At 43.6% G+C, this 21,281-nt stretch overlaps 1 protein-coding gene across 4 annotated transcripts in view; it reads right to left on the reverse strand.

Moving 5' to 3' along the window:
* The window catches only part of LOC124150378, a 57,377-nt gene extending 36,356 nt beyond the window's left edge, over window positions 1-21,021 (reverse strand). For 2 of the 4 annotated variants that reach the window (XM_048400775.1, XM_048400774.1), the window contains exon 1: window positions 20,758-21,019. In XM_048400775.1, coding sequence (XP_048256732.1) covers window positions 20,758-20,800 — 43 coding nt within the window. In that variant the 5' untranslated portion in view covers window positions 20,801-21,019. Of the gene's footprint in view, window positions 1-20,757 lie in introns of all 4 variants that reach the window. The other 2 variants (XM_048400772.1, XM_048400773.1) reach the window with 2 other exon arrangements.
* Between the last annotated feature and the right edge of the window lie 260 nt (window positions 21,022-21,281).

Here is a 21,281-nt window from a genome sequence, read left to right on the forward strand (position 1 = left end):
ACCACAGACCCTATCTACGAGACAGTTATGTCATATAGAACAATTGTTTATACTCATAAAACCACAGACCCTATCTACGAGACAGTTGTGTCATATAGAATAGTTTTTTATACTCATTAAACCACAGAGCCTATCTATCAGACAGTTATGTCATATAGAACAGGTGTTTATACTCATAAAACCACAGAGCCTATCTACGAGACAGTTGTGTCATGTAGAATAGTTGTTTATACTCATAAAACCACAGAGCCTATCTATCAGACAGTTATGTCATATAGAACAATCGTTTATACACATTAAACCACAGAGCCTATCTACGAGACAGTTGTGTCATATAGAATAGTTGTTTATACTCATAAAACCACAGACCCTATCTACGAGACAGTTATGTCATATAGAACAAGCGTTTATACTCATAAAACCACAGACCCTATCTACGAGACAGTAATGTCATATAGAACAATTGTTTATACTCATAAAACCACAGACCCTATCTACGAGACAGTTGTGTCATATAGAATAGTTGTTTATACTCATAAAACCACAGACCCTATCTACGAGACAGTTATGTCATATAGAACAATCATTTATACTCATAAAACCACAGACCCTATCTACGAGACAGTTAGGTCATATAGAACAATTGTTTATACTCATAAAACCACAGACCCTATCTATCAGACAGTTATGTATTGAAACATACTTTGATGCTGGGCCTTAAAGGTTTAAGGTTCACTTTATAAACAGTTTGTTAGCAGTATTATCATTAGTTTTTATATCTGTCTATCTTTAAAACATTATTCCGAGGGAAAGCGTTCTCTTGCCGCTTCAATGGCACCACCAGCTGGTGCCATCTCGTGTTTCATGTTTTAATAGAATGGGTCTGATGTCAGCTGTTTGGTATTCATAAATGCGGACATATGTTCATGTGAATAATATTCAATCTTCTCCGTTGAACACAGACATCTGTATTAGCATGGGCCGTGAATGACAACTGTCACGTGGTTATCAAAGCGTTAGACAATATAGGCGATGGGTAACCCTATGGGCATATACCCTGTCATATATATACTGTTACAGAAGTGTTTTCTATGAAGGTGATAGATCTTTAGCCCTATATACTGTTACAGAAGTGTTTTCTATGAAGGTGAAAGCTCTTTAGCCCTATATACTATCATAGAAGAGTTTTCTATGAAGGTGAAAGCTCTTTAGCCCTATATACTATCATAGAAGAGTTTTCTATGAAGGTGAAAGCTCTTTAGCCCTATATACTATCATAGAAGAGTTTTCTATGAAGGTGAAAGCTCTTTAGCCCTATATACTATCATAGAAGAGTTTTCTATGAAGGTGAAAGCTCTTTAGCCCTATATACTATCATAGAAGAGTTTTCTATGAAGGTGAAAGCTCTTTAGCCCTATATACTATCATAGAAGAGTTTTCTATGCAGGTGAAAGCTCTTTAGCCCTATATACTATCATAGAAGAGTTTTCTATGAAGGTGATAGATCTTTAGCCCTATATACTATCATAGAAGAGTTTTCTATGAAAGTGATAGATCTTTAGCCCTATATACTATCATAGATGTGTTTTCAATGACGGTGATAGCTCTTTAGCCTTATATACTGTTATGGAAGTGTTGGCTATGAAGGTGATGGAACTTTAACCCTATATACTGTTATAGAAGCATTGACTGTGAAGGTCCCACAGTGATGCACCTGATCGCCAGCACGCGAAGTCAGCGATCTAACCAACTCAGCCACCGAGGTTTCCACAAAAATGAGACTTTATATACTGTTATAGAAGTGTTAGCTGCGTATGTGGTGAGACTTTAACCCTATATACTGTTTAAGAAGTGTTAGCTGCAAATGTGGTGAAACTTTAACCCTATATACTGTTATAGAAGTGTTAGCTGCAAATGTGGTGAAACTTTAACCCTATATACTGTTTAAGAAGAGACTCCAGTCCCCTGGGCTGACGTGGTTCCTCTTCATTTAAAAGAAAACACGACATGTACATTATGTGGAAAGGCGCCGTCAATGAATCGCGTATACAGGGTGGTCCAGGGTACGTCATGTACATTATGTGGAAAGGCGCCGTCAATGAATCGCGTATACAGGGTGGTCCAGGGCACGACATGTACATTATGTGGAAAGGCGCCGTCAATGAATCGCGTATACAGGGTGGTCCAGGGCACGACATGTACATTATGTGGAAAGGCGCCGTCAATGAATCGCGTATACAGGGTGGTCCAGGGCACGACATGTACATTATGTGGAAAGGCGCCGTCAATGAATCGCGTATACAGGGTGGTCTAGGGCACGACATGTACATTATGTGGAAAGGCGCCGTCAATGAATCGCGTATACAGGGTGGTCCAGGGCACGACATGTACATTATGTGGAAAGGCGCCGTCAATGAATCGCGTATACAGGGTGGTCCAGGGCACGACATGTACATTATGTGGAAAGGCGCCGTCAATGAATCGCGTATACAGGGTGGTCCAGGGCACGTCATGTACATTATGTGGAAAGGCGCCGTCAATGAATCGCGTATACAGGGTGGTCCAGGGCACGACATGTACATTATGTGGAAAGGCGCCGTCAATGAATCGCGTATACAGGGTGGTCCAGGGCACGACATGTACATTATGTGGAAAGGCGCCGTCAATGAATCGCGTATACAGGGTGGTCCAGGGCACGACATGTACATTATGTGGAAAGGCGCCGTCAATGAATCGCGTATACAGGGTGGTCCAGGGTACGTCATGTACATTATGTTGAAAGGCGCCGTCAATGAATCGCGTATACAGGGTGGTCCAGGGCACGACATGTACATTATGTGGAAAGGCGCCGTCAATGAATCGCGTATACAGGGTGGTCCAGGGCACGACATGTACATTATGTGGAAAGGCGCCGTCAATGAATCGCGTATACAGGGTGGTCCAGGGTACGTCATGTACATTATGTGGAAAGGCGCCGTCAATGAATCGCGTATACAGGGTGGTCCAGGGCACGACATGTACATTATGAGGAAAGGCGCCGTCAATGAATCGCGTATACAGGGTGGTCCAGGGCACGACATGTACATTATGTGGAAAGGCGCCGTCAATGAATCGCGTATACAGGGTGGTCCAGAGCACGTCATGTACATTATGTGGAAAGGCGCCGTCAATGAATCGCGTATACAGGGTGGTCCAGGGCACGACATGTACGTTATGTGGAAAGGCGCCGTCAATGAATCGCGTATACAGGGTGGTCCAGGGCACGACATGTACATTATGTGGAAAGGCGCCGTCTATGAATCGCGTATACAGGGTGGTCCAGGGCACGACATGTACATTATGTGGAAAGGCGCCGTCAATGAATCGCGTATACAGGGTGGTCCAGGGCACGACATGTACATTATGTGGAAAGGCGCCGTCAATGAATCGCGTATACAGGGTGGTCCAGGGCACGACATGTACATTATGTGGAAAGGCGCCGTCAATGAATCGCGTATACAGGGTGGTCCAGGGCACGACATGTACATTATGTGGAAAGGCGCCGTCAATGAATCGCGTATACAGGGTGGTCCAGGGCACGACATGTACATTATGTGGAAAGGCGCCGTCAATGAATCGCGTATACAGGGTGGTCCAGGGCACGACATGTACATTATGTGGAAAGGCGCCGTCAATGAATCGCGTATACAGGGTGGTCCAGGGCACGACATGTACATTATGTGGAAAGGCGCCGTCAATGAATCGCGTATACAGGGTGGTCCAGGGTACGTCATGTACATTATGTGGAAAGGCGCCGTCAATGAATCGCGTATACAGGGTGGTCCAGGGCACGACATGTACATTATGAGGAAAGGCGCCGTCAATGAATCGCGTATACAGGGTGGTCCAGGGCACGACATGTACATTATGTGGAAAGGCGCCGTCAATGAATCGCGTATACAGGGTGGTCCAGGGCACGACATGTACATTATGTGGAAAGGCGCCGTCAATGAATCGCGTATACAGGGTGGTCCAGGGCACGACATGTACATTATGAGGAAAGGCGCCGTCAATGAATCGCGTATACAGGGTGGTCCAGGGCACGACATGTACATTATGTGGAAAGGCGCCGTCAATGAATCGCGTATACAGGGTGGTCCAGGGCACGACATGTACATTATGTGGAAAGGCGCCGTCAATGAATCGCGTATACAGGGTGGTCCAGGGCACGACATGTACATTATGTGGAAAGGCGCCGTCAATGAATCGCGTATACAGGGTGGTCCAGGGCACGACATGTACATTATGAGGAAAGGCGCCGTCAATGAATCGCGTATACAGGGTGGTCCAGGGCACGACATGTACATTATGTGGAAAGGCGCCGTCAATGAATCGCGTATACAGGGTGGTCCAGGGCACGACATGTACATTATGTGGAAAGGCGCCGTCAATGAATCGCGTATACAGGGTGGTCCAGGGCACGACATGTACATTATGAGGAAAGGCGCCGTCAATGAATCGCGTATACAGGGTGGTCCAGGGCACGACATGTACATTATGTGGAAAGGCGCCGTCAATGAATCGCGTATACAGGGTGGTCCAGGGCACGACATGTACATTATGTGGAAAGGCGCCGTCAATGAATCGCGTATACAGGGTGGTCCAGGGCACGACATGTACATTATGTGGAAAGGCCCCGTCAATGAATCGCGTATACAGGGTGGTCCAGGGCACGACATGTACATTATGTGGAAAGGCGCCGTCAATGAATCGCGTATACAGGGTGGTCCAGGGCACGACATGTACATTATGAGGAAAGGCGCCGTCAATGAATCGCGTATACAGGGTGGTCCAGGGCACGACATGTACATTATGTGGAAAGGCGCCGTCAATGAATCGCGTATACAGGGTGGTCCAGGGCACGACATGTACATTATGTGGAAAGGCGCCGTCAATGAATCGCGTATACAGGGTGGTCCAGGGCACGACATGTACATTATGAGGAAAGGCGCCGTCAATGAATCGCGTATACAGGGTGGTCCAGGGCACGACATGTACATTATGTGGAAAGGCGCCGTCAATGAATCGCGTATACAGGGTGGTCCAGGGCACGACATGTACATTATGTGGAAAGGCGCCGTCAATGAATCGCGTATACAGGGTGGTCCAGGGCACGACATGTACATTATGTGGAAAGGCGCCGTCAATGAATCGCGTATACAGGGTGGTCCAGGGCACGACATGTACATTATGTTGAAAGGCGCCGTCAATGAATCGCGTATACAGGGTGGTCCAGGGCACGACATGTACATTATGTGGAAAGGCGCCGTCAATGAATCGCGTATACAGGGTGGTCCAGGGCACGACATGTACATTATGTGGAAAGGCGCCGTCAATGAATCGCGTATACAGGGTGGTCCAGAGCACGTCATGTACATTATGAGGAAAGGCGCCGTCAATGAATCGCGTATACAGGGTGGTCCAGGGCACGACATGTACATTATGTGGAAAGGCGCCGTCAATGAATCGCGTATACAGGGTGGTCCAGGGCACGACATGTACATTATGTGGAAAGGCGCCGTCAATGAATCGCGTATACAGGGTGGTCCAGGGTACGTCATTGCCACTGCTTGTAAATCGTGGACGGGAAAGTCCCAACCCCCATGTCACGTGACCTGATCCATGCTGAATGGATGATGACCGTCACGGCAGCTGACGTTAACGGCTACACCATTACCAAACCTAAAGTAGAGTACAGCAATGTCTCGTACCTTCTAAGATGTCCCTTCAATTTCCCTTCAATCAGGCCCCCCTTCCACAAAGAGATCGTAGCGCTAAGGCTATCGTAACTCCCATACTTTAGCATAGACTTACGGCAGACGTAGAGCTACGATCGCCTTGTGGAACGGGGCCCACATTAGCAATGGATATTCAGTCTATAGTTGTGTGATTGAACATGATTGAATAGTTTAGGCTTGCTGTACGTAAGTCTTTTCAAATACCCCCTGTAAGCTCCACAACGACGCTTACATAAAATGCCGTGAAAGAAGATTGGTTGGTTGGTTTGTTGTTTTACCCCTCACTCAGCAATATTCCAGCTATATGACGGCGGTCTGTAAATAATCGAGCCTGGACCAGACAATCCAGTGATTGACATCATGAGCATCGATCAACACAATTGGGATCGATGACATGCATCAACCAAGTCGGCGAGCCTGATCACCCGATCCCGTTAGTCGCATCTTACGACAAGCATAGTCGCCTTTTATTGGCAAGCACGGGTTGCTGAAGACCTAATCTATCCCGGATCTTCACGGATCGAGGGTTGCTGAAGACCTAATCTACCCCGGATCATCACGGGTAGATTTCGGACATGACATAAACTGACGGGGAAAAGAAACCATCCATGTTTGATGGCGGCTTGATATGAAACAAACTAGAAATGGTACTGATGGTGATGAATTTGATACGGGTATCATAGCTGTGTTTTGGACCTTAAGTTTGCAGTGTTTCAGTGAATGTTTTCAGCCCAGTAGCGTTTTGGTAAGGTTTGTAATATTTTGGCCAAATCCATTTTTTTCAAGCGATCAGCGTTGTAACAGAATCCTGAACAGACAAATATTTCTTTCCTGGAGTTGAAATCATGAGGTTAATACGTGTAGGCACGTGGTCTATTATTCTATCTGGGTTTCTGAAGCTGTTCTGTGATATTTCATATGTAGAATACAGTTACAAAAGACAGAAAATACACACAATATGCTGGAGATTGGTATGGTGTGATGTTGAACGTTCCAGCACCTGCTAGGCCAACAGCTGGCCCAAGTGTTCGTGTTGGAGGCTTTACGTCGGTTTCAACGATACTTCGGTCGGTTTAATGTGGTTTTGGTACAGTGATTGCTATGGCGTAAATAAATCACTCGTTTTGTATCATTTTATTATTTTATTATTCTATAATTATACATGTGTTTAAATACTAATAAACCAGCATGGATGCGATGTGGGACAACAAACACACTTCAGCGTACTTGCTGGTCGAATATGCATTTACATAATATTAGGTCCTTCTATCTATCTGAGTAGAGCGTTGAATGGTTTTAAAATGAAGGCGTATTGGTAGCACAGCTTCCGTATCGAAGTGAGTGAGTTGGGTTTAACGCCGCTTTTAACAGAATTACAATTATATCGCGGCGTGTCAGCTTTATGTGGGAGGAAAGCCCGAAGTGATGCAGGTCTCAGACGTTTACCACTTCGGTGAAACCCACGAGCATGGGACGCAACTCTGCACAGCGAATCGCGGCGCCTTAGACGACTGGGACACCCGTGCCGCTTCCGTATTGGAACCGAATGCATTTATTATACGAACGAAAAGAAATACAATCGGATTTGGTAGCGGTCTTTAGCAGAATACGTGCACAACCGCTATGGCATTTGTGACCAACTGGTGTTATTCCGGGACAAACCAAATTGCGACTCGTGCCCCTCTCGTGGCCGTTTTTGCGACCGGGTTCCGTCTAAGTGCAAAGGGGCATAGCTAAAAGAATTGTCAACTCGTTGCGTAATTATTCACGTATATTTATATATATATATATAAAACATCGGGACATGCAGTATTATGATTGTATGATTGAACACATTTAACTGAATCTTGTACTGCCACATGTGGTTGATTGTTTTGAACAATGTACTCTGTTACTACCAGATAATATAGATGGTGCTATTAACTCATTCACGGACGCCATTTGTACAGCTGCTCAGTGCATGAAAAGGACTTGTAAGTCTCGCGACAGTCACACACAACCCTGGTTTGATAGCGTGTGTCGGTACTACAGGTGGGAGAGAGAGAGGTGTCTCAGAATATATAGACATCTTAAAAGTGATAGCACCTTAGTTAGTTTTTTAAAATCAAGAAATACTTATACAAGTTTATTACGTGATAAAAAGAAAAGTTATAATGAATATATGCGTAATAAGGTTTTATCTAGTCTTCCAAATAGTAAATGTTTCTGGTCTACCATAAGAGGATTATCTCAGAGTACGGCAACTCGTGTACCTAACATATCACTAGAACAATGGGTCGATCATTTTAAAGATGTGTTTGACAATCCGAGAGCTGAAGATATGGTTAACACCGACACGACTATTAATGATAGTCATGATGATATGAGTTGCTATATTCTGGACTCCCCCATTTCACAAGAGGAGGTGCTTTGTGCTATCAACTCTTTGAAAATTGATAAATCCGGAGGAAATGACCACCTCATTTCAGAATTTTTTAAATATGCGAATGATATTTTTGTCCCTTATCTTACAGTGTTGTTTAATAATTTGTTTGATAATGCATACTTTCCTGAATCTTGGTCTTTGGGAATTATTGTTCCGATACATAAGCGAGGAGACATCCATTCCCCATCCAACTATAGGGGTATATCAGTCCTTAGTGCACTGAGTAAGTTGTATGTTTCTATTTTGAACAGAAGGGTCACGTCTTGGTGTGAGGTCTATGGTAAAATTGCAGAGTCTCAAGCTGGTTTTCGTCATGATTACTCCACCATAGATAATATCTTTATACTACAGTGTATTATCCAGAGATATATTAGTAAGCGTAAGGGTAGGGTATATGGTTTGTTTGTCGATTTTGCAAAAGCCTTCGACAGTGTAAACCGGATGAAATTATGGTCAGTACTAGCTAATAAAGGTGTCGCTGGCAAAATGATAAAAGCTATACGGTCTATTTATACAGCTGTTAAGGCCAGTGTTAAATTTAAACATACATTTTCTGAAATGTTTCAGTGTCCAAGAGGAGTACGTCAGGGTTGTGTGTTAAGCCCCCTTTTATTCTCGATGTTTATTAACGAACTAGCTGCTGAAGTTGAACAGAATTCTGGACCAGGAATACAACTTCATCCTGATATTACAGAGATATTCCTGTTATTATTTGCAGACGATATTATTTTAATCGCAGATACTATAGGTGGACTTCAGAAGCGTATTGATGTTCTAGAAAAATATTGTAATGATTATGATCTAGATGTTAATTTGGATAAAACCAAGGTGGTTGTTTTTAAGAAAGGCGGAGTGTTGTCAAGAAAAGAGATTTGGTACTATAAAGGTCTAAAGTTGGAGTGTGTGTCCTCCTATAAATATTTGGGCGTTACTTTTACGAGAAGCCTGTCCTGGTCAAGTCATTTTTCTAATGCTGGTCTACAGGGGAAAAAAGCAATGTTTGGAATTTTAAAGTCATTGATAAAAATACATCCTCTTCGATATGACTTATATTTTAAAATATTTGATATGAAAATAGTCCCAATTTTGCTCTATGGTTCCGAAGTCTGGGGTCTACACCAGAATGATGAAATGGAAACTATACATACATTGGCATGCAAGCGCTTTCTAGGTGTCAAATCGTCAACACCCAACAACATGGCTCGAGGTGAATGTGGGCGGTATCCATTATATATTTATGCATACAAAAGAGTTATTGGTTATTGGATAAGGTTATTGAGTATGTCCGATTGTCGCTTTCCAAAGAAATGTTATTATATGATGCTTCAGGCAGAAAGTAATGGTAAAATTAATTGGGTATCAAAATGTAAATCTTTATTGTTCCGTTTGGGTTTTGGCTCTGTATGGGAAAACCAGTGTATAAGTCATCCTCATTCGTTTTTGACAGAATTTATGTCGCGTCTGAAATGTAGTTACGAACAGGATTGGCATAGTCTTCTGGTAAAGGGTAGTAAATCTTTCTCGTATTCTCTATTCAAGGTATCGTTTGGTACAGAGTTGTATCTTAGCTGTATGACCGTCAGTAAATTGAGAGTGGCGCTAGCTCGGTTTAGATGTTTTTCGCATCAGCTGTGTGTTGAAACTGGGAGATATGCTGATATCCCACGTAACAGAAGACTATGTTGTGTTTGTAATGCTGGGTATGTGGAGGACGAGTTTCATTTTTTGTTAGTTTGCTCCGGTTATAACAAGATACGCATGGATCACTTACCACAGACATTTTATGAATATCCGACCATACAAAAATTTAATATCATTATGTCTACAACTGATTGTAAATTAATTGAACGTCTAGCTATCTATATCTATCAAGCGATGTCACTTCGTAGTACATTATTGTCACAACAATAACAGCTGTGTACATCACGTTCATTGTAATACAAATGTAACTATGGGCCGATGGCCTACACTTACGAAATAAACCGAATTGAACTGTATCTTGGGTATATTTTTAGATGCAAGACATATGTAAAATCAAAACATTTAAGTCATACGCGCATTCTGATTGGTTTGTCGTATTTTCGCACATAACATTCATGGAAAGGGGGAACGAATCTTCTTGCAGGTTACGGAAAGGGCCGAGTGGTGACGAATGGCGCTATGGTAAACTCGGTAAAATGCAGGGCAATAACGTCGCCTGTACCTGACAAAAGCGGATCGTTGTTAATTGACAACGCCTTCTCCGGAAAAAAACAGCGTCCGAGAAATGACGACGATAAACAAACAAGCGACGAGCGAAGTAATTTCATTTGGTTAGTCTGACTTGATGTCTTGACTGAAAAACAAAAAATCCATGGGACTGAGCAACAAGTGTTCATATGCATCAGAATTTGTTATCTCAAGTGGGAGGCTTTAATTCTGGTAGAAGTTATCGCAAAAATGGGCAGAACACGCAGAAGATGTCTGACATCTCGCCCCTCCGCCCATCACATCCCAGCAGTCTCGGTAACTGTGCGAGTATAATTCAGCGGGTTCACGTGCCGTGCTTAAAACTGGATAAAGCAATTAGACCAAGTTGTGTAATTAGGTATTTTGTTGGTACAATCTAACTAAGACTTACGAAGCGGTTTGACGTTAATATCGATGAATTTATTGCTGGACGACAACATCGCCCGCATGTTTTGGGCTCCTCCATGTAAATATTACCCTTTTATAAAAATAATTCAGATAATAATTGTATAACTATAAAAAAGATATAACATCTAAGTAAGACTTATGATTATAATGCCACCCTTGTCCTCAGAAAATCTTCAACGAGTTTTCACAGAACATTAAATTAATTGAAGATTATGAGTAGATGCATACTCTTGAGTTTGGTTTAAACATACGTGTTTTTATTCACAAGACGTGAACGGGATTGGGGACAAGTTCTTTCAACTTAGATTACCCTCTCCCTTTATAATTAAGTTGTTAGTCCCGTGATGACCCAGGTTAGAATAGGTCTTCAGCAATCCATGCTTGTCGTAACAGGCGACTATGCTTGTCGTAAGAGGGGACTAACGGGATCTGGTTGGCTGACTTGGTTGATGCATGTCATCGCATCCCAATTGCGTAGCTCGATGCTCATGATATCAATCACTGGATTGTGTGGTCCAGGCTCGATTATTAACCGACGGCCGTCATACAGCTGGAATATTGCTGAGTGTGGCGTTAAACAACAAACAAATAGTTGTTGTTATTTGCGTAGGGAGGCAACGACACAGTACATTGTGAATACATTTGTAAAGGCGACCACGTGGTTCATGAAGGGTTCCACAGGTATGGTAACTGTATACGCAGTTTCAGCGTTTAATGGACAAGACAAGGTAAGCGTGCAATCAGTCGTCATGACGCCGCCTACCATTATCCCCCGTGTCGCCTAATCCGGGAGTGGTTGGGATCAACGAAAACACCCGACAGATGCCGATGATTTATGACCGTTTCGCAGGTGGTATAGAACCGATCTGATGGGGTGATATACTGATGTATGTCACACCACACAGCCAGTACACGACCAGAACGTAACAGTTGAACAAGATGTCAACTGATTTGTGATGTTCAAATTTCATAAACTTACTAAATGATGCAAGATCCTCGCAAAACAATATCTGAGCAATTGTGAAGCCTCGCCTGTGCAGAATTCCATCATTTTATTCGAAACTTTAAACCGTGTGCATCGATCTTTATTGAGCACTATATCCAAAGATTATGGGAGAACGTACAATACCACATCGTTGTTGACTGTAATTGCCGGAATCGATGCCACCATCCACTACCCGTTTTGCTTGCTTCTAAAATTGTCAAACAGCAATGTGTATTTAACTGTTTTTCAGTATGCTGTGTCATTCAATATCTGTTGAAGAGGGGTAATTAAACAAACAAAAAAACATTGTTTCGGTTCACGTAACATGAACAATTCGTATAAACGCCACATGCTTCGCTGAAAACGGATCGGGGCTTTCGTTGCACGTGCAGCTACTGGATTCTACACTAAATGCCTTAAAATAGTCAGTGTAGGTTTTTCGTTCGATGGAACAAGACCCACTTACCTTTCTTGGACCTTATAGATATAACGTGGACCAATATTCGTGGTCCTCATAGACATGACGTGGACCAATATTCGTGGTCCTCATAGATATAACAAGGACCAATATTCGTGGTCCTCGTAGATATAACAAGGACCAATATTTCCTAGTCCTCATAGATATAACATGGACCAATATTCGTGGTCCTCGTAGATGTAACATGGACCAATATTCGTGGTTCTCATAGATATAACAAGGACCAATATTCGTGGTCCTCGTAGATATAACATGGACCAATATTCGTGGTCCTCATAGATATAACATGGACCAATATTCGTGGTCCTCGTAGATATAACAAGGACCAATATTTCCTGGTCCTCATAGATATAACATGGACCAATATTCGTGGTCCTCATAGACATGACGTGGACCAATATTCGTGGTCCTCGTAGATATAACAAGGACCAATATTCGTGGTCCTCATAGATATAACATGGACCAATATTCGTGGTCCTCATAGATATAACATGGATCAAAATTCTTGGTCCTCATAGACATGACGTGGACCGATATTCGTGGTCCTACATTCGTGGTAATATACCTACCATACTTTCTTAATTTTCATCTGTCCCATCACGTTTAGTTCCCCGTATATGTCATCATCAACAGAATCATGTTTAGATTTAGTTTAGTACGTTTAGATACGTGATCGTCGCCTTCAACTGCGTAACAGTATCTGTGTCATTCAGTTTGCTGTGTCATTCAGTATGCGTGTCATAAGTGGTTTGTCATTTAATGGGATCCTTTTTTTACTATCAATGAAGACAGGGTTGGCTTGAAGAAAGAGGACGTTGAAATAAATATTTAAGTAATTACCGATAGATGTGCAAATCACGATATACAGTACAATAAAACAATAAAACCCGTAACTGCATGTAACGTATATCATAACGGTAAATTACCGAGCATGCCAAACTGCAATCACATTTTTACCCAAATTATACGGTCTTTTGTCAAACACGTTTTGCACTTGTCAGAAGGTACCCTAGTACCCTGTATGGAACTCTTGTTATTCAGAGATGCACGTGCCCATGGACTGCTTGCACTGTGAACACTTCCTATTTGCATTTATACTGGAGTATTCGTGTAGGAATGGTGAAATTCGTTGGAACTAAACTCGATGTATACCTACAGACACCCTTTGAATCACTCACCAGACACCCACCCCACCCTGTGACCCACCAACCAGACACCCATCCCACCTTATGACCCACTTGACCCCCCTCTGACCGACCCACCAGACATCCACCCCACCCTGTGACCAACGCACCCAACCCTGTGACCCACCTACCAGACATACACCCCACCCTGTGACCCACGCACCCCACCCTGTAACCCACCCACCAGACACCAACCCCATCCTGTGAGCAATCCATCACCCCCCCACCCCCCCACCCCACCCCCACCCCCCTGTGACCCACCCTCCAGGCCTCTCTCCTATCATAATGTGTCCTCTCGCGTGCTACAAACCCGACAGGCCCTTCCATTTGCCTCTTTCTCACACCCTCTCACACCCTTGCCACGACCTTATACTGATGCCATCTACTCTCTCCAACCCTTGCCATGACCTTATACTGATGCCCTCTACTCTCTCCAACCCTTGCCATGACCTCATACTGATGCCCTCTATTCTCTCCAACTCTTGCAATGACCTTATACTGATGCCATCTACTCTCTCCAACCCTTGCCATGACCTTATACTGATGCCATCTACTCTCTCCAACCCTTGCCATGACCTTATACTGATGCCCTCTACTCTCTCCAACCCTTGCCATGACCTCATACTGATCCCCTCTATTCTCTCCAACTCTTGCAATGACCTTATACTGATGCCATCTACTCTCTCCAACCCTTGCCATGACCTTATACTGATGCCATCTACTCTCTCCAACCCTTGCCATGAGCTTATACTGATGCCCTCTACTCTCTCCAACCCTTGCCATGACCTCATACTGATCCCCTCTATTCTCTCCAACTCTTGCAATGACCTTATACTGATGCCATCTACTCTCTCCAACCCTTGCCATGACCTTATACTGATGCCATCTACTCTCTCCAACCCTTGCCATGACCTTATACTGATGCCCTCTACTCTCTCCAACCCTTGCCATGACCTTATACTGATGCCCTCTATTCTCTCCAACTCTTGCAATGACCTTATACTGATGCCCTCTACTCTCTCCAACCCTTGCAATGACCTTATACTGATGCCCTCTACTATCCCCAACCCTTGCCATGACCTTATACTGATGCCATCTACTATCCCCAACCCTTGCCATGACCTTATACTGATGCTCTATTCTCTATTCTCTCCAGACTCTCGTAATGACCTTTTTCTGATACCCGTTCACTCGTCCTTGTGTTATATGCCCATGTCCTCTGATGGACGAAGCACGTTGTGACGTATTTATATGTATTAGCCATAATCGAGTTTGATTTATTGCAGCATGTCAACTGACCGTGAGAAATTATGTTGAAATTTGCAGAAGTGGTCATAAACTAACCACTGGACAACGGGAGTACTTCAGTTCGACCTGGGCCCAGCACGACAAGGGCATGCGGAGGTCCGGCACCACACTGTGACGTACACAATAACACTGCAGGTAGACGTTTGATATAATAAATAAATATATCATAAAGATGAAAATGACTGCACACCCTACACGCGGGCCATCTGGCCGCAGTTTCAAACATGCACACTTACCCATGCACGGTGACTTAGTGAATATTCATGTGACATTTGTAGCTAGCCATTAGGCTATTTATTGCTTGCTTTTGTCACAGTTCGTGATGCTCAATGTCCGTGGTATGCACGTGCCTTTAGGTCCGCAGCAAAAATGTATTTCGTGGTCCGTGGCATACAGATGTTTGTAGATCCGTGGTGTATGGGTGATTGATTCTAGGTCCGTCGTATACAGATGAGTCTAGGTCCGTGGTGTTTAGGTGATTTAAGGTCCGTGGTATACATGTGCTTCTAGCTTCGTGATATATAGGCACTTCTAGGTATGAGGTATGTATGTGCTTCTAGGTTCGTGATATATAAGTGCTTCTAGGTATGAGGTATGTATGTGCTTCTCGGTTCGTGATATATATGTGCTTCTAGGTATGTGGTATTTTGGTGCTTCTAGGTTCGTGATATATGTGTGCTTCTAGGTATGTGGTATTTTGGTGCTTCTAGGTTCGTGATATATGTGTGCTTCTAGGTTCGTGATATATAGGCACTTCTAGGTATGAGGTATGTATGTGCTTCTAGGTTCGTGATATATATGTGCTTCTAGGTATGTGGTATTTTGGTGCTTCTAAGTTCGTGATATATGTGTGCTTCTAGGTTCGTGATATATGTGTGCTTCTAGGTTCGAAGTATATGTGTGCTTCTAGGTTCGTAGTATATAGGCACTTCTAGGTATGTGGTATATATGTGCTTCTGGGTTCGTGATATATATGTGCCCCTAGGTTCGTGATATATTGGCTCTTCTAGGTATGTAGTATATATGTGCTTCTACCTTCGTGGTAGTGGTATATGTGTGCTTCTAGGTTCGTAATATATGTGCTTCTAGGTTCGTAGTATATAGGCACTTCTAGGTATGTGGTATATATCTGCTTCTGGGTTCGTGGTAAATAGCCACTTCTAGGTATGTGGTATATAGGTGCTTTTAGGTCCGTTGAATTTAGGTGTTTCTAGGTCCCTGGTATAAAGGTTCTTTTAGGTCCGTGGTATATAGTTACTTCTAAGTCCGTGGTATGCAGGTTCTTCTAAACTAATGTCCAAAAGAAACTTTACACCATGTTTGAAGAGTTACTAAATAACAACAAACGCATGTTGAAAATCAATATGTATGTAATTCATTAGAGTAATCATTGACCATTAGGTACAGAAGATTTCATTTCATTCAATGATAAACTTCCGGTCTGACTCAAAGAAACGTGGGATCAAAAATTACAAATTTCACATTACGACAGTTGTGAGAAAAAGCCTAAAAAGCAATAAAAGCGTGTCTAATGTCTAATTAACAACGTGTGTGTCCACGTTGGGCATTAATACACGCCATAACACGTCGATGAATTGATGACGTTAGACGTCGGATGAAAGGCGGGATTCTCTGGCAGTCGTCAATGAGACATTGTTCCAACCCTTGGACGGTGGTTGGTGCCACGATTCGTGTTCTCAACTGCCGGTCAAGATGGCCCCATACGTGTTCAATCGGATTCATGTCTGGGGAACATGCGGACCAGGGTAATACATGAATGTTGACGTTATTCAGAAAGGTTGTTAGCCTTGCAGTATGAGGCGTAGCGGTATCAAACCACCCTGTCGTCTGTATACACGAGCCCTACCATCATTTCTGTACAGACAAAATCTGCTTTCATCAGAAAACATCACTCGACTCCAGTCACGCACTTGCCAACGTCGAACTCGGCGGGTCCATATCAGCCGGTTTTCTCGATGTTGATGCGTTGGCATTACGCTGAGGTACGGTCGACCAGCTCGAATACTGTATGTCCTTAATCGTCGGGATACAGCCTGTCGACTGACCCGGTGTCCCCATGCCGTCGCTGCCGTTGACGTCGCTGTGGTGAACCCCTGTCACAAATGCGTTGCCCAGATGTGACTGTCTTCAGCGGGCGTTGTCACGGGTGGTCGACCGCTTCGTGGCCTGTCCGATGTCCGAGCAGTCTGTCGTAAACGTTGCATTAAATTGCTGACGGTAACACGGCAACAGCGGGGTCTTCTGGCAATGACGACGTTTGAGGCGCCTTGTTCAGACATTCCCATGGCCCTCTCTCTCTATGCTTGATAAACGGGGCATAATTTTGTTCGTAACGAGTCGCGTAAGCCGTTTTAGGGCTCAGTCACACGTTCAGGGTTTTTACTGCTGTCCTTGATAGGACCATTCCCGATTAAAATTTGTCAAAAGTCTGATCAAGATCCTATGATTCGTGGCGGGAAATTCACAAATAATCATATATTGTTCAGGAAGCGTCCCGATTCAGCTGTTTCCAGCCGAATTCGTCCCGATTCTCCCGTTCTCAATCCGATTCTGATCCGATTTGTATCTTCCGCATGGTAAAAATCGACCAAATCTGTCCCGACAGCGTCCCAAATCTCCCGAATGCGATCGGCAAAGACGGTTCGCATTCGGCGAGATCTGGACGCAATCTGGACTCAATCTACAAGAAATGGCTATGAACAATTCATGCCCGTTCATCAGGCGTACGTCCAGATCCATGGGACACCGTCCAGACCACACAGGATATGTTACGATTTTGATCCGATACAGCAGCTGCTCACGACAATCGGCTGAGTTTCCCGAAGGTTACGGGACGCACCACACTGTCGGGAGTTCTTGGCCGACCTCTCTGTACCTTTCCTGATCCCTAGGACTCTGTTACAAATGTATACAACTGCGTTCAGACAATGATAGGACATTCCAGATCATTGAGGATAGTAATCCGACTTTTTTACTTTTCGTGTCGTAGAGCTGTCTGATCTCAAACGGGAGCTATAATCGGCACTGTGTGAACCCGGCCTTATACGGACAGTTTGCACGTGCATTCCGTGGTACATCACCAAACCTCATTTCTTGCCAATTCAAGTTTATTTTAAAAATTGAGATAAAAAATCCATTTTATCCTCCGAATACGTTTGGTTTGGCAGTAGGGATATGTTTAAGTAATGACATGAACAGTAGCAATCACCATGGAAGGAGAGACAGTGAACAGTAGCAATAGCCATAGAAGGAGAGACAGTGACCAGTAACAATCGCCATGGAAGGAGAGACAGTGACCAGTAACAATCGCCATGGAAGGAGAGACAGTGACCAGTAACAATCGCCATAGAAGGAGAGACAGTGACCAGTAACAATCGCCATGGAAGGAGAGACAGTGACCAGTAACAATCGCCATGGAAGGAGAGCCTGTGACCAGTAACAATCGTCATGGAAGGAGAGACAGTGACCAGTAACAATCGTCATGGAAGGAGAGACAGTGAACAGTAACAATCGCCATGGAAGGAGAGACAGTGACCAGTAACAATCGCCATGGAAGGAGAGACAGTGACCAGTAACAATCGCCATGGAAGGAGAGACAGTGACCAGTAACAATCGCCATGGAAGGAGAGACAGTGACCAGTAACAATCGCCATGGAAGGAGAGACAGTGACCAGTAACAATCGCCATGGAAGGAGAGACAGTGAACAGTAACAATCGCCATGGAAGGAGAGACAGTGACCAGTAACAGTCGCCATGGAAGGAGAGACAGTGACCAGTAACAATCGTCATGGAAGGAGAGACAGTGACCAGTAACAATCGCCATGGAAGGAGAGACAGTGACCAGTAACAATCGCCATGGAAGGAGAGACAGTGTCCAGTAACAATCGCCATGGAAGGATAGACAGTGAACAGTAACAATCGCCATGGAAGGAGAGACAGTGACCAGTAACAATCGCCATGGAAGGAGAGACAGTGACCAGTAACAATCGCCATGGAAGGAGAGACAGTGAACAGTAGCAATAGCCATAGAAGGAGAGACAGTGACCAGTAACAATCGCCATGGATGGAGAGAGAGTGACCAGTAACAATCGCCATGGAAGGAGAGACAGTGACCAGTAACAATCGCCATAGAAGGAGAGACAGTGTCCAGTAACAATCGCCATGGAAGGAGAGACAGTGTCCAGTAACAATCGCCATAGAAGGAGAGACAGTGTCCAGTAACAATCGCCATGGAAGGAGAGACAGTGTCCAGTAACAATCGCCATAGAAGGAGAGACAGTGTCCAGTAACAATCGCCATAGAAGGAGAGACAGTGACCAGTAACAATCGCCATAGAAGGAGAGACAGTGTCCAGTAACAATCGCCATGGAAGGAGAGACAGTGTCCAGTAACAATCGCCATAGAAGGAGAGACAGTGTCCAGTAACAATCGCCATAGAAGGAGAGACAGTGTCCAGTAACAATCGCCATAGAAGGAGAGACAGTGTCCAGTAACAACCGCCATAGAAGGAGAGACAGTGTCCAGTAACAACCGCCATAGAAGGAGAGACAGTGTCCAGTAACAATCGCCATGGAAGGAGAGACAGTGTCCAGTAACAACCGCCATAGAAGGAGAGACAGTGTCCAGTAACAACCGCCATGGAAGGAGAGACAGTGTCCAGTAATAACCGCCATGGAAGGAGAGACAGTATCCAGTAACAACCGCCATGGAAGGAGAGACAGTGTCCAGTAACAAACGCCACAGAGATCAAGTAAGACCCGGCCCTTGTTTGAAGTCTGGCTCTTTCGAGTATTTCAAGATTTAACCCTAGACCCGGCTCTTGATAGAGATCGGTTCTTAAAATACTACTTCAAACCGTGTTGTATTTTTTTATAGAGATTAGCCAGTAGGTTTGGTTTCGGGTCTGTGAATTTATTGAGATGTCAAGTTGTTAGTTGTCCCTTAAATGCTAGAAGAAGAATTCTACTGCGCAAATGACACGTCACTGGCCACCAATGACCGACTTAGATCTGCTCTGCTCCCATCCACCTGTTGTAAAGTATGTATATTGAATATACAAAATATACAAGTACTTATTTGGACGGTTTTAACGTTTTTAATGTCGTAAGTAAAATTGATTAAACCGTTCATCATGCAGTTCACCCAGAGCGCCCGCTGCCCAAACCACGTTGGGAGTTGACTATACCAGGACGTGCATGTGAGCAGTATCTGCCTAGACACTACCAGTAAAGGGACACAAAAGGAACAATGGCTTCAATATATTACCGACGTTACCTCGGGTCATATACCTGGTTACGTATCGAATAAAATCTTGTCCGCATCGCACTAATGAACAGTCTTATTCGTACATTTCAATAACTGGTTATATAGTGTAGACAAATATGTATGAAAGTTAAATATAATATAATGTATAGTTAATGTAAAGGTCTGGATTCATATACGGCGATGTGGAGTCTATCAAATACCTATGAGCGTGTATATCTATAAAGTGTGTGTTGTCCGACACACGTTCAAGATCGGGTAAACATATACTAGTATCTGTTCTGGACTTCTGTGAATAAACTAAGTAAATTGTAAATAAAATATGATTTTATCTTAAGGACAATAGCCGTAAATCAGACACGTAAATGTACGTGCCGCCTGTTCGCCATGTACGGAGATTTTACATAAACGTGTCTACTCTGTGTCCCGGTATGTAAGTTTCACAGATGCTACACGCTCACTAAAAAGTCAACTTGTGAAATTTGGTCACTGCCAAAAATGTAGTAAACCATAAAACAATTAAAAAAATATCAACGTTGGAATACACCTCAGAAATAAAGACAATACCTACATACGTAGTATATCATTAGTATGGAAATTATCACCTATTCCGGCTTAAAATACAATATTAAAATATATTTTTGGTATTTCTAAAATTTTAATTTCTGGCAATCACCTACCTACGAATGGTAGAGCAGCTAAAATCCACAATGCGTAAATCATGATGAAGTCCGTGATCGAGATGTTGTGGTAGCGCGCTATACACAAGTAATGACAACTAGAGAGTCCGCGCTCGTCAATGTTGAGCCAGGTTGTCGCGGGGCGGGACTGGGGGTACTAACACCTGACACAATCCACCTGTGGTGTTACTATGGTGATAATTTATATGGGGGCGTGGATAGCCACACAGATGAACTTACAGATACGAGGACAGGTGGCTATGTTGAAGACATGCTCGTGTATGACTTATATGTACAACATTGTGTACAGGATTTATTGCAATAACAGTACGGAAGCTATTACGTCCTACCAGGGGATCGATATTAGAGCAAGCGTACTAATTGGATTTTCTGTTTTAAGGGTTATTTGGATATAAACCATCTACAGGATACAATTAACTTTTTTATTGGGGTGTTCGAATCGGAAGTCTAAATACAAGCTCTGTTTGTTTAAATGTCCACTTTGACATTCCAAATACGTTTTG

The sequence above is a fragment of the Haliotis rufescens genome, unplaced genomic scaffold, assembly GCF_023055435.1.
Source record: "Haliotis rufescens isolate VD_foot unplaced genomic scaffold, xgHalRufe1.0.p SCAF_20, whole genome shotgun sequence".
NCBI classification, from domain to species: Eukaryota; Metazoa; Mollusca; class Gastropoda; order Lepetellida; family Haliotidae; genus Haliotis; species Haliotis rufescens.